At 35.9% G+C, this 13,641-nt stretch overlaps 1 protein-coding gene and 1 long non-coding RNA gene across 2 annotated transcripts; one reads left to right on the top strand and one right to left on the bottom strand.

Moving 5' to 3' along the window:
* Window positions 1–8,474: 8,474 nt before the first annotated feature.
* On the bottom strand, window positions 8,475–10,243 carry LOC117921340. Its single transcript, XR_004652317.1, has 3 exons — window positions 10,183–10,243; window positions 9,849–10,086; window positions 8,475–9,030 (listed from the first exon to the last, which is right to left on the bottom strand). It is a non-coding gene; the product is annotated as an uncharacterized LOC117921340 (long non-coding RNA).
* Window positions 10,244–10,947: 704 nt separating this feature from the next.
* On the top strand, window positions 10,948–13,346 carry LOC117919781 (WAT1-related protein At5g07050-like). The gene is made up of 7 exons (XM_034837030.1): window positions 10,948–11,253; window positions 11,351–11,413; window positions 11,512–11,628; window positions 11,722–11,971; window positions 12,090–12,248; window positions 12,338–12,489; window positions 12,836–13,346. The coding sequence occupies exons 1-7, from the start codon at window positions 11,051–11,053 to the stop codon at window positions 13,080–13,082; spliced, it is 1,191 nt and encodes a 396-aa protein (XP_034692921.1). The 5' UTR covers window positions 10,948–11,050; the 3' UTR covers window positions 13,083–13,346.
* Window positions 13,347–13,641: the final 295 nt, after the last annotated feature.

Below are 13,641 nucleotides of genomic sequence, written 5' to 3'. Positions count from 1 at the left end.
GAAGGGTCGGAAAGACCCCAAATGCAACGCAATGTTTGCCCCATAGAAAATGGACAACAAAGGACAAGGCAAGAAAAGAAATACAAAGTTCAATGTGGAAATAGAAATTGTACTAATTAATAATTATTTTTAAAAATTAATAGTAAACTGTTTTTAATATTTCAATATTTTAATTAATTTATAAAAAATATTAAAAAAAATTATTTTTTATTTTTTGTTTTTAAAAGTGAATAATCTACTATTTAAAAAAAATAAAGAAATATATACAAAGCATACTTAAAAAAATATATTTCTATTGAAAAATAAAATAAAATAACCTACAAAAACCATACTTGATAGCTAAGTTTACCGGAACAGGGTTGGCAAGCAGAACTTTCCACGAAAGTAAAGGAAAAGAAAGAACGAAGAGAAAATTACTGGGTTGGTAGCTAATACTTAATAGGTTAAGGTCGACGGAGATATGATTTGTTTTTTCATATGCTTTTGTGCCCACGAGATCCCTCCTCGTAACTCCCTACCAAACTTTATTCATTAAATAAATTAATTTCATAATCCTATCCACTACTCAGTAGTCAGTAACCCTACGCATTTGTATCCTCCAGCCGGTGCCGTTAAAAAATGATTCCACACGAGGTGGGCCAGTCCCCATCAGCTGTCGCTCGTCACATTCCTTTTTTCTCTGATTGGTACTATCCATAAAAATTGGGTCTAAAGCCTATCGCACTTACCAGCTCTATCCCATCTTTTATTCACCTTCACATATTTATATTTTAAATCAAATTTTCAACGTTCAATTTCGGAATCTCCGGACGTTTGCTAAATCAACTGGATATTGACTTAAGGTTTAATAACAGTCCACTCGTGAAATTAAGTAAAAAAAACTTTCATTATTTCTAGTTTTAAAAAATTTGAAACGCTATAAATTTGATTTGAAAAGGGAGTCGTTTTTTGGTCTTGACGAAATGGCATTAATTGTTGTATGGTATTATACTATTATGTGATGGGATGATTGAATTTTGCAAAATCGTTGGGTGTTGAATTCTCTCAACGCCCTTGAGTATTGCTTCTGAGCTTGTAAGAGTATCAATGAAGGTAAAAAACATTTGGAGGATAAAAATGGCAAAATATGTTATGAAATTGATTGTGGGAAATTTTGTGATATTGAGTTCTGAAATTAATTTTATTTGATTAATAATATTATAATTATTTCTATTGGTTCTCTCTGCTGTTTATGTAAGGTGTATCAATGAGCTGAGTTAGGCCTCCATCCAACTACTAGGCCCATATTGTGTCACCTGGGTTGGGCTAAGGTGTCATTTGCCAAATTCGTATGCAAATAGGGATAACAATAATTTAAGTTCGGTTTTAAGATGAGTTTGGTATTGTCTTGTCTCGTCCCTTCAATTTTTAGATTTGGACATTGGATTTACCTTGGGGTTGGGGATTTTAAGATGAAAATGGTTTATCTTTGTGAAAGATGGAAGGAATAGGAATGACAACGGAACGGGTTCAGGACAGGTCGCCCTCATCCCAACCCCGCCCCGTTTATTAAAAATAATTCTCAACCTCGTCCCGTTTAGTTTTTTTTTTTTTTTTTTTTTTAATTTTTTTTAAAATTACTTTTAAAATTTTTAATTACATTAAAATAAATATATTTTATAAATAATAAAATTATTATATTTTTATAACTTATTTTATTAAATTTTTTTTATTATCTATATATTAAAAATAGTAAAATTAAATTTTAAATTAAATTAATTTTAAAATTTAAATTAAATTTAATTTTATATGTAAACGGGGCGGGATAGGACAATACCCGAACCCGTCCTGGGTTTAAAAAAAAATCTCATACTCGTTTAAAACCCATTTATTAAATTTAAACCTCGTCCCTCCCATACCCGTTTAAAACTCATTTATTAAATTTAAACCCCGTCCCATTAGGGGCGGGGCGGGTACCCGAAAAAACCCGCCCCGTTGCCATCCCTAGGAAGGAAGGCTCTTTGAAGAGTAATATATATAACTAATCCACCAATTACTCTTAACCAAACTATGCATACACACAAGCAAAAAAATAAAGAAGATACGAGATTTTTAACGTAGTTCAACGATAGATATGATTTTTATATCTATGGAGTGCACCAACCCTAAAAGATTGACTAATCAAAGAAAAAAAGATGAGTACATTGATGAAACACTTACTTTCATCTCAATTGTAACTATACTCTCTAAAAAAACCCTAAATCATAACAAGATTAAATATATAATACGGACAAACTCGTCATTCATCATATTAAAAAAATTGCAAGAAAATGAAATTAGTTTTTTTAGAAAATATCGAGGGAACTCATTTTCCATTTTGAAGAAATGAGTTTCCATAATCAAATATGACCCATGTACCAAGAGTGAAGTAAAAATTGATATTTAAATGGTCCATAAACCTAAAAATTAAGTAGTAGATGAATGAAATTAAGGCTTTTTGGTCTATGAAAATGATACTCCTTTCAATTATTTTTACATCCAAGATATTTATATACTTCAATTAAAAACAAGTTATAAGAACAATGTGACCAAGTATTCAGTATGATTGATTGACCTCGAACTTGCAATATTGCTGAGGATATGAACAACTCCCATGTTGTAACTCGTATATGATGGGGAGACTAATTTCTAGCGGTGTTTGAGATTGAAGAAAGTTTCAAAGTCTTAAGAGATTTATTGTAGCTAATTTATAATAATAATAGAAGATGGGGGGCATAATAATCCACTAAATATACATACTAATCTGAAGATTGCATTAGGCTTTGCACCATCACTGGCCATCTCTCTCTTTTAAGTAAAAGTAAATCCCTGGTCATCATAATACAATAAATGAGAGTTGACTTTTATCAAATTATTTTGATAAGAAATTAAATAACGTGACATATAACCACCAACCAAAGAATTATAGAGGATTGAAAATAACTAAAAAAATGTTATTTAAAACCATTTTATTTTTTATTTTTAAGAAAAAAATATTTTATGTTTTATGTTTTTTTTTTTATTTAAAAAAAACTGTTTTAAAAACCAATTTCCAAACATGCCAAATTATTTTTTAGCTGTTAAATATATTTTTCTATTTTTATGTTCTAAAGGATGAAAAATTATTACCAAATAAGATCTAAGTATAAAATCAACCAAAAGTAAATAGATTTTTTTTTCCTTAAAATTTTATATGATATGATAATATTAGAATGACACTGTTAGTAAAATAAAACTTTAAAGCTAAATATAAATTTCCGTAAATAATTAAATAACACACAATTTAATATAATTGTTTAACTTATTTTTAAATTAGACATTATTTAACTAAGCCTCAAAATTTTTTTAAAAAAAATTCAAACTCAAAATTAAGGAGAACATACAATTTAAAATAATTATTTAATAAATTAATATTATTAGAAAAATTATAATAAAATTAAAATTAAAATAGGATGAAAGAAGGAAAAATAAATAAGAAGTTGTATGCATGATAAAAATTAAATTAAATTTATTTTTGGAGTACAAAGCTTTTATTTTTATTTTTTATTATTTGAAATCCTTTAATTATATATCTATATATATATAAAATTTGAGAGGGGACATGTGTCCCCAACGTGGCCCCTACTCGTCTTGCCAAAAATCATAACACAATAAATACGAGTTGATTGTTATGATCATTACTTTGATAAGAAATCACACACTAAAATAAAATAACATATAATTGTCTCTTAATGATTCTAATATTGGAGTAATAGATGATATTTTTTTAATTTTTTTTTTGGAGGGGGACATGTGTCATCTACGTGGCCCCTACTCATCCTGTCAATACTCATAACACAATAAATATGAGTTAATTGCTATGATCATTACTTTGATAAGAAATCACACGTGAAAACAAAAGTAATATATAATTGCCTCTTCATGATTCTAATATAGGAGCTATGGACGAATATTTTTTATTTTTTATGAGGGGGGCATGTGCCCCTTACATGGACCCTACTTGCCCTATTAGTAATTATAACATAATAAATACGACCTGATTGCTATGATCGTTACTTTGAAGAGATATCACACATATAAACAAAGTAACATATAACTATCTTTTAATGATTATAATATACGACCTATGGATGAAAAAAAAAAAATTAAGGGGGACATGTGTCGCCCCATGGCGACTCCTCCAATGATCACGACACAATAAATGTGAGTTAACCATTATTAGAAATGGCAACGGGACGGGTTTTTTCGGGTACCCGTCCCGCCCCGTCCCGCCCTTAATGGGACAGGGTTAAAATTTATTAAACGGGTTTGGGACGGGTATGAGATTTTTTTTTAAACCCGAGACAGGTTCGGGTATTGCCCCATCCTACCCGCCCCGCCCCGTTTACATATAAAATTAATTTTAAATTTTAATTTTAAAATTAATTTAATTTAAAATTTAATTTTACTATTTTTAATATATAGATAATAATAATTTTTTTTAATAAAATAAGTTATAAAAAATATAATAATTTTATTATTTATAAAATATATTTATTTTAATGTAATTAAAATTTTTTAAAGTAATTCCGCCTCGCCCCGTCCTGTCTCGTTTAATTTTTTAAACGGGACGAGGATGGGAATTGGTTTTACTAAACGGGGCGGGGTTAGGATGGGGGCGACCCGTCTCGAACCCGCCCCGTTGCCATTCCTAACCACTATTATTTATACTTTGATAAGACGTGTGATTAGCCACCTCTTAATGATTCAAATGAAGAACCTATGGATGAGGATCTCCCTATCAAAGAATATAAATGGTTATCGCAATGAGCTTGCCGTGTCTCCCAAATAGAACTTTCATCATCATTAACACAATAAATATGAGCTGATCGTTATTATCATTACTTTGATAAGATATTACATAAAAAAAAAAAAAAAAAGTAATGTGTGACAATACAATTAGACTCTTTAACAAATGCACTTTCAATGAAGGATATAACGAGAAATCAATGTAATGAATGATCATTACTAGTATAATGCACACTAATTAATCAAAGTGTATACCCATGCATAATCAAAGAAAATTGCTGATATAGCTCTCTTGAAATAGTCACAAAAGGACTACTACTCTGTGTAGATTTGTAGGTGGGCGAATTCTAGAGGTCATCTAAAGAGGAATAATACGTATTTATCATCATTGTTCATGCAAAGATTTGCATACCAAGAGAGAGTCAGCAGGTTTTTGAAATTGTCTTGGCCATTCAAATCAACGAAGATGAAAATTCTTAAGAGACATGGGATTATTTACAGGAAAATATCATTGGAATAATTGATTGCGTTACATTTATTAGCAAACAATTAACACAGAATTTTATGGATCTCAAAGCTGGGCCGTGCTGTGTAGCCCAAACTCAAATTTATAGCTAAAAAAAAGCTCGAGCCCGTTCCAAGCCATTCAAGTTTTGAGTTAGATGGACCAAACTTTGAAGCAAGTCCAATTCAAATTATGTCCAATCTCCACCAACTCAGTAAAGTAAAAGTGAAGTGAAGCAACACAAGAAAGCCGATCCCATCTTTTGCGATACGTTGAGATTGATTACGACTTGGCAAACTGCTTCACCCCCAACATTTTCATGTGTTTGTTTACCACTTTACCAGCCTAGCTAGGCCTATACCCCGTTTGCCACAAGTCATGGAAGACAATCAAAATGCGGAATCCAGCTTTTGTATGGCGATATCAGTTTAGAGTACTTTGGTCTAGGCCCTCTAGGCCCTCTAGGCCATAGCCTGTATCATTGCCCATTAACAAAATCCATCTCCTTTTAACATTTCAGATGGCTCAGCCCATTCATCCAACTTTCAAGCTAAATTGTAAATGTTTTTTATATACGGCTACAGTATTAGTAATTAAACTTTATGTTTAATTAATACAGTCGGATTTTGGAGATGATCTGTCTAGTTTTCAAGTACACTCCCACTTAAAAAAGCACTAGTCTCGGGATAAGCTTCGAAGTAGAAAGAGATCATCACTTAAAAGCTTGCAAGCATTCAATCACCAAGTTGGTACGTATTACAAAAGGTAACAATGTTTCATGGATGTTGAGAAATCAGCTAGGGCCAACTTTGATGTGACTTTTTCTTCAAGAACCCTGACGCTATTTCAGTCCAACTTGTAAAAGTTCCTCCATCCTTGGATTTTCCCATAAAGAAAGGGCATTCGTGCACGCCAAAAAAAAAAGCGCAAAAATAGAAAAGGAAAGAGACATGATTCTCATCTTCAATAGCACCACTGTCCCTTGATTCTAGTTAACTGACAGGCACTTCGACAAAGTTGGCTTAAACAAATATCATGGAGCCGATCATATCATCGTGGCTACATTGTTGCATGGCTTTCCTCATAATATGGTTAGTCGCCGTCTACACTGGCCAGTTGTTCCTGACCCCAAAAGATTAAAAAAGAAAAATGCACTTGTTAATGTAAGGGATCTCAATGAGTTTCTTGTGGGATTCGTGTGACATGCATGGATTGATTGGGGCCTTTATTTGTTTATTGGAGAACTAAGCTTTCAAAGAAAAGTGAAGCAATTTATTTTATACAACTTTGAGTAATGCAGAATTATTAATTTGTTGATAAGCCAAAGGAAAAAGCTGGAAAGCAAAAAACTTTTAAATTATTGAACATAAAGATTCATATTATGGTGTCTGGGATGAACCTTTGACCAGAGCTTTTTGATGATGATTTCACTTGGATTCAATAATAGAGGCCTGCCTTTTCATCAAAGGAGAAGATAGGATCATTTCCAAGTTAAAAAGGCCAACCTAAAATGTTTGTGTAAAGAACCGCTATATGCTTAAGGGCCACTAAGGAGTACTTTGTCTGGTCACTTTTTCCCTTACGAATTCAGACATTTAGTCAATGACCCAAAAGACTTAGTGAGTGGAAATGAATGTGGAATATAAAGGGGAAACTTTTGTCCTTCGATTATCTTTGCAGAAAACAAACGGTTGCAAAGATGAGTTAGGATTATTTAAGATTTGTTGATAGTATTGGAGTCTTCATCGATGTAAAGGTCCCCAAAAGATGAGAAAAGACAGTGTCTCCTGCTTGCTTCACCCTCATGAACGAACCAAAATTAACGGATGCATAAGCTTAACTAAAAGTTGTGAAAGGGAAGAAGCATTGAGCACAGGAGCAGTGGGGCCAACCATGAAGAAGGTGACCACATTAATTCTTACATGAATTTGTAGATCGTATTTTTACTAAGCATATTTCCTGGGATTTAATATCAAACATGCAGAGTACTGTTCAAGTCTCAGACACAATCTGAGTAGAAATTAAAAGGTGCTAATACATTTCCGACTTCCCAATAACTTTGCCTTTTGGTTTTGGAACGTGCTAAGAAGATGATTTTTCTTTTGTTTTCTTAGGGAATGAAACAATAATTTGAAGCTTTGTCTTCATTCATTCATGGGAGACAGGGTAAGGTAGCGCATTCATGCCAGGCCCTAGTGTCTTTTCCCATCGATGGTGGTCACTGGTTAGGCATGTTGAACACCTCTACATCTCTCCACCAACTTCACCTGAGAAGCGGACAAAGGAGGTATAAGGGGTAGATGGAAGCAATTGGGAAAATTGAGGTGCCTTTTAGAAAGCTGGGCCCCATCACCACCACGGTCACCAGGTTGAAGGCCTATCGTTAATTTGTAGTGGAATCTCACACACCCCCCGAGTTATGAAAACAGAGAGATGAAAAGTTAAAGACGAAAGATGATCACTGGTTCCTACCTCTTGGCACTGCCTCAGAAATTCCAACACTTACCACCCCGAGAGGCCCCTGCAGTTCTCCACTCTACGCCTGGTCCTACTTCATTTCACAATGTAAGACCCCCACCCACCCCTTTGGGAGGGCACCCAACTCATCATGTCCCCCTCATCCTTCCCTACGGCTATAATTGCCCATTCATTTCCTTAGGCCCCCAGAAGCTCCAATCATTTCCCGGTGACAAATATGATCAGACCGCCCTTAGTTGGTCACCACATTTGCTCAGCCAATTGTCGCTCCTGTGTTGCAAGATGTGACTCAGTGTCGAGATGATTGGGGATGATTAGATGCCCATTTGGCTCCTGGTGCTCCACTCAGCCACATCCCTTGAACTTTCGTCACTGTATGGATTCCTTGTCTAGCGCATGAAAGGACATCTTGGTCATTTCACATATGTAATGCGTCATCAAATATTATTTCAGTCAATGGCATTTTAGCCACATGAAATTCATATACTTGGTTCCTATGGTGTGGAACCCTTGTTTTCATGGTCTGGAAGAGTGCAACGATACGCTTAATGAATTTGTGGTCCTCAGGGTGTGGATTAGGCTTCAGGTAGGTATGGATAAGAAACACTAAGCATAAACTTGCATTGCCAATTACAACATCCAGGAATGGCTAGCAACAAGGCAGGCCACATTCAATTGTCCTTTTCTTCAACCTTGTTATTAGTAATTCCAAGGCCATGTCCTCATAGGACAATTACCATGATCCCTCCCTCCAATCTGCGCTATTTTTTCTTCTTTCTTTTAATACATTTAGTTTAAGCATTTGTCTGCTTATTCACCAGCATGGAATGCCAAAACATTTGGAGAAGAAATGTCTGCATTAGAACCTGCATTCGGCCCTCCACAGTTTGCTTAAAACATTTACTAGAAAACAATCCCAAAAGGAGACCCCATCAGGAAGGTCTATAGCTTTTTTGGTTATGATGATGAGGTGACAGCCCTTTCATGAGGAATTTTTGTTGTTAATCACTTCCTTTTGAGACTGAAACTTAGACTTCACGCAATTCATACGGCACCTCCTGATCGCTGAAGATAGCAGCAAACAGACGTTTTCTCGCCTATCTTATCCATTCTTGCTTTTGCAGCACCAAGATATTTACACATGCTGTGATCTTGTAGAGAATTTGTCAAGACAATTCCTAGTGCTCACTCAAATCAATCCAATTAGGGAAATTCCTCTGGTTGTCGATAAATACACCTGCCTAGATATTTAAGATCAATGTTCAATACCTCCCTTTGATGATGCCTGTGCATTTACAGTATTCTTTAATTAAGGCAAATGTTGTTATGATCTGAAATTCATCCCTTTTTTAAGAAAGAACAAAAGGAAAAGGTTAGAAGTGAAGAATGTGTCTTCAAATATGAATATGACATTGGTAAAAAATTCCTCAATGCAGCTGCATGGTGAAGTTCACTGTGGCATACATCATTCAAAGAAAAAGTTAAAAAGTTTTCATGGAGAAATTTCAAATGTTCTTCCCTTTTGTATATAGCAGAGTGCCCCTTTATATCATGGTGTGGCCTGCATATCATCTTTTTCTAATTCTTGATTAAAACCAACAGAATTTCCGATACCCCAGAAAAGAAAGGGCTAAAAAGAGGTGGCTAGAGCGTATCAAAGTCCTACAGTGCAAAATTCAGCATATCTATGCTACATATCTAACCATATACAGCGACCAATATGGTATCTCTACCCAGTGGATAAAGTGATCACACCAAATTCCAGTACAGAGACAGCTGATTCAACATGAAATTACTCCCCCCAAAAAAATGAACTCATAGTGCTAAAGTTATATATGCTCTTTGATATTCAGGAATGTCGTCCATGGAATCTCCCTGCTGAAATTCCTCCCTATCGTAATCCTACAAGTCGTTAAACAAATTTCAAATGGAGAAGAAACATGGGCTCTCCCAAGTGCCGGGTGCCAAGGAATCTGGTACCCTTTTAAGTGATTCTCCATCTGAGTATAAAATCTTTAACTAGTTCATTTAACTTGTACCGGAAATATTAAATCTTTACCTGATAACTAGGTTCATCTTTTCCTTTTGAATTGGATCTTGGTGGCTAGCTATTGAAGAAATCATTATTGTTGGTTTGTCACTCTGTTCTTCAAATCACTCCCAGTATGTACAGTAGCTAAGATTCCACTAAAGGACGCAAATCTGTCATACTTTTGCATCTGTAACGAACATTTTCTTTCTGGAAACTGCAACTAGTATCAAACTAGAAAAAAGGAATTCTTGTTCTTCCATTCTTTCTAATGAAAAAGGAATATAAAGTTGAATAAGTACAATAGTCAATTTGAATTCATTGAATATGACTATACTATGCACTTGGGACAAGAGAAATTTACCAGAAAACAGAGCAAAGATCACTAGTTGTACTGAATGATACAGTACTGTTTCTGTTGTTTCACTGCTACTTGGGTGACTCGGCTCCCAGAGATGGTTCAGCCTATAAATACAAACAGATAAACTTAATAGTAACAAACCTAGGAAAACAGTTATTGAAGGATGGATTTACATGGAAATAGGTTTTTTAATCACATCATTGTAAGATTTGGTCACACTCCAAATTGAACTGATTATGGCACACATCAGACTGCACCATGCCAATTCCTTCACCTTAAAGTAGTGCACAAATAGTAAAATATATTTGAATTACAGGTAGCTCTACTGTTCCGGTGAATGGGATATATGCATCGCATCGGAATGCCGCGTCGAGGAGTGGTCGGAGGTGGAGCCCACTGGTGCCATGGGCCACCACCCCCACCACCATATCGAATTAGCCCCATCCATGGCATCAGCATTGCACCAATCTCGACTCTGTTTCGACTGCTCCTCATATCCTTGGCACTGAGGTAAACCAAGTGGGAACCCACCACACAAAAACCTTCCCCTATTGAAGCCACGCGGATCCCAATCACCCCTCCATGGATGTATACATGGCTCATCAGAATATTCAATTTGATCCGGGCTAAGTGCACTAATAGCCACATACGTGTGGCCAAGAGATTCTCGCACGTTCTATACTATAATGGAAATGTATCTGGACAGTGGCCCTCCAAGCGCTTATAAATACGAGACATGGTGCCACCTTATTGCTTAGGAGAAACACAAGAGCCTCTTGAAGTGTTCTTCCTCTATTCTCCTCTTCACTCCTCTTACCTTGAGTTTTCAACCTTTTTCTTTTTCTTAGACAACCCATTAAGCTAGAAAAAAATGGAGGGAAAAGGATGCCTTGGCAATTTTTTTCAGAGGTGCAAGCCTTACATAGCAATGATCTCTCTGCAGTTCGGCTATGCCGGCATGAACATCATCACCAAAGTTTCCCTCAACCGTGGAATGAGTCACTATGTGTTAGTTGTCTATAGGCATGCTTTTGCTACTGCAGTTATAGCTCCCTTTGCTCTTGTCCTCGAAAGGTATTTATGATTATTATTATTGGAAGGGAGATAGATGGAGCTAGTTTCAGAGAGCTTAGTAGCGAATTCTAATTCATTCATGTTTGCTTCCCCACAGGAAAGTTAGGCCAAAGATTACCCTTCCAATTTTCCTGCAACTTTTTGTCTTGGGTCTCCTCGGGTTAGTGTTTGATTCTCGTTCAACAAGCATTATATCATTGAAGATCGCATTCTTTAAGATGAAAATTCTAAATGCTTGTTTGTTTTCGGATTTCACAGGCCTGTGATTGATCAAAACTTTTACTACGCCGGTCTTAAATTCACATCACCCACTTTCTCCTGTGCCATGAGCAACATGCTCCCAGCTATGACATTTGTCATGGCGGTTCTTTGCAGGTATGGGTCTACATTAATCTCTCGCTCTCCCTCTCTCTTGTGTTTTGAACTAGCTAGCACGGTGATGTAACATGGGGTGATGAATATATATAGGATGGAGAAGTTAGACATGAAGAAGTTTAGATGCCAAGCAAAGGTGGTGGGAACCGTGGTGACTGTGGCAGGGGCCATGTTGATGACATTATATAAGGGTCCTATTGTGGAGATGGTGTGGTCCAAGTACGTCCACCCTCACAATACCAACGCAGCTGAAAACAGTGGAAGCAGTGACAAGGACTGGGTTAAGGGTTCAATTCTCCTGATCATTGCTACTTTTGCCTGGGCATCTTTCTTCATCCTACAGGTAAGGGAAGAACCAAAAAAAACCAAAGAAAAATAACCACTTTTGTATTTAATTCAGGTTTTGCTGATTATCGAGAAATGCAAGTATCAATTGAATTTCTTGTAACTTTTATTGCCAGGCAATAACAATGAGGAGATACCAAGCTCACCTCTCACTCACATCGATTGTATGCTTTCTGGGCACACTACAATCCATTGCTGTTACATTTGTGATGGAGCACAGACCCTCTGTTTGGACCATTGGCTGGGATATGAACCTTCTTGCTGCTGCCTACGCTGTGAGTCCTTCCCTTTCTTGATCTCTTTCCCCTGTCTCTCTCAACTCAATCAAAAAAATTTATATAATAGTTGGTTTTTTCATGTACAGGGTATAGTTTCTTCAAGCATTGCATACTATGTCCAAGGATTGGTCATGCAGAAAAGAGGACCCGTCTTTGTGACTGCTTTTAGCCCTCTTATGATGATCATTGTGGCCATCATGGGCTCTTTCATCCTTGCTGAAAAGATCTTTCTTGGAGGGTAATTTCCGCATCACTGAAAACATTATCTTAGTCCAATTTATTTTTAAAAAAAATTTACTCAGTACTGGCTTTTTTCTATCCTTTTATGGCTTCAAATTTCCGAACTATTTTTAGCTTCATCATAATCACCCCACTTTATCTAAAGAAACAATTTTCCACTTTCACTCTTAACATTGACAGTATGGTATTTTTCTCATGACGTATCACTGTCAGAAGAGTATGCTGATGCCAGCAAACAACCAAACAAAAGAAGCAATTGGAACCCCAAATGAAGAAACCTCCCTACTTTATATCACTTTCATCCACCATTAATTAATTAACTGATCTTCCCCTACTTGTATCAGTGTCATCGGCGCAGTACTCATAGTGGCCGGACTTTACTCTGTTCTATGGGGCAAGTACAAGGAATTCAAAGAGAAGGAGGCCGAAACCATCCCAGAAGCTATAAAGGGTGCAGGAGAAAATGGTGGAATGAAGACTGTAATGGAAGAGACTGAAGAAGACAACGACATTGAAATGCAGAAAAGCCAAGCTAATAAGCTGTCTACACCAGCTGTAGCCGTGCAATCTGTGGAGGCACCAAAGTCCTAAGCATAGACAAGGAACCAAGAGAGAAAGAAAAGAGAGAAAAAGAGAGAAAGTAATAATAGTGCAAGTTGGCCGTGATCAACTGAATAGGGAGGGAAAGCAAGGCATTTTTGTACTTTCCAACTCACTGCTTCCTCCCTCTTTTTTTTTTTTTTTTTTTTTTCTTGTAAGTTTTAAATTGTGGTTGTTATCTTCATGTAAGCCGATATTTTGAAAATTTTAATGAAAAGAAATGAGGAGAATGCAGAATCTCTTTTTGTCTTAGAACTATTAGTGTGTGCCGTATTCTACTGAATAATTCCTTTGGTTTACTTTGCACATGTGGCAGCACTGCTGACGTCTGATGCAGATTCCACTAACACGTATGGAGGTTGACCTTTCCATTTTCTAAAACACTAGTGGGTACGGCTCATGTGGGTGTAGACATGGAATCTCTTAACCAGAACTTATTAAAGCTTTTACACCTCTTTTTCCTCTCCTGAATTTTAAGCGTCCCTTTAAAACCACGTGGCTAACTGGGAGATCATCAGGGCATCATGGAGACCCACCAACAACGGTCAGG

Source organism: Vitis riparia, chromosome 8 (assembly GCF_004353265.1).
Source record: "Vitis riparia cultivar Riparia Gloire de Montpellier isolate 1030 chromosome 8, EGFV_Vit.rip_1.0, whole genome shotgun sequence".
Taxonomy (NCBI): Eukaryota; Viridiplantae; Streptophyta; class Magnoliopsida; order Vitales; family Vitaceae; genus Vitis; species Vitis riparia.
This window is presented reverse-complemented; position numbering and strand designations above follow the sequence as displayed.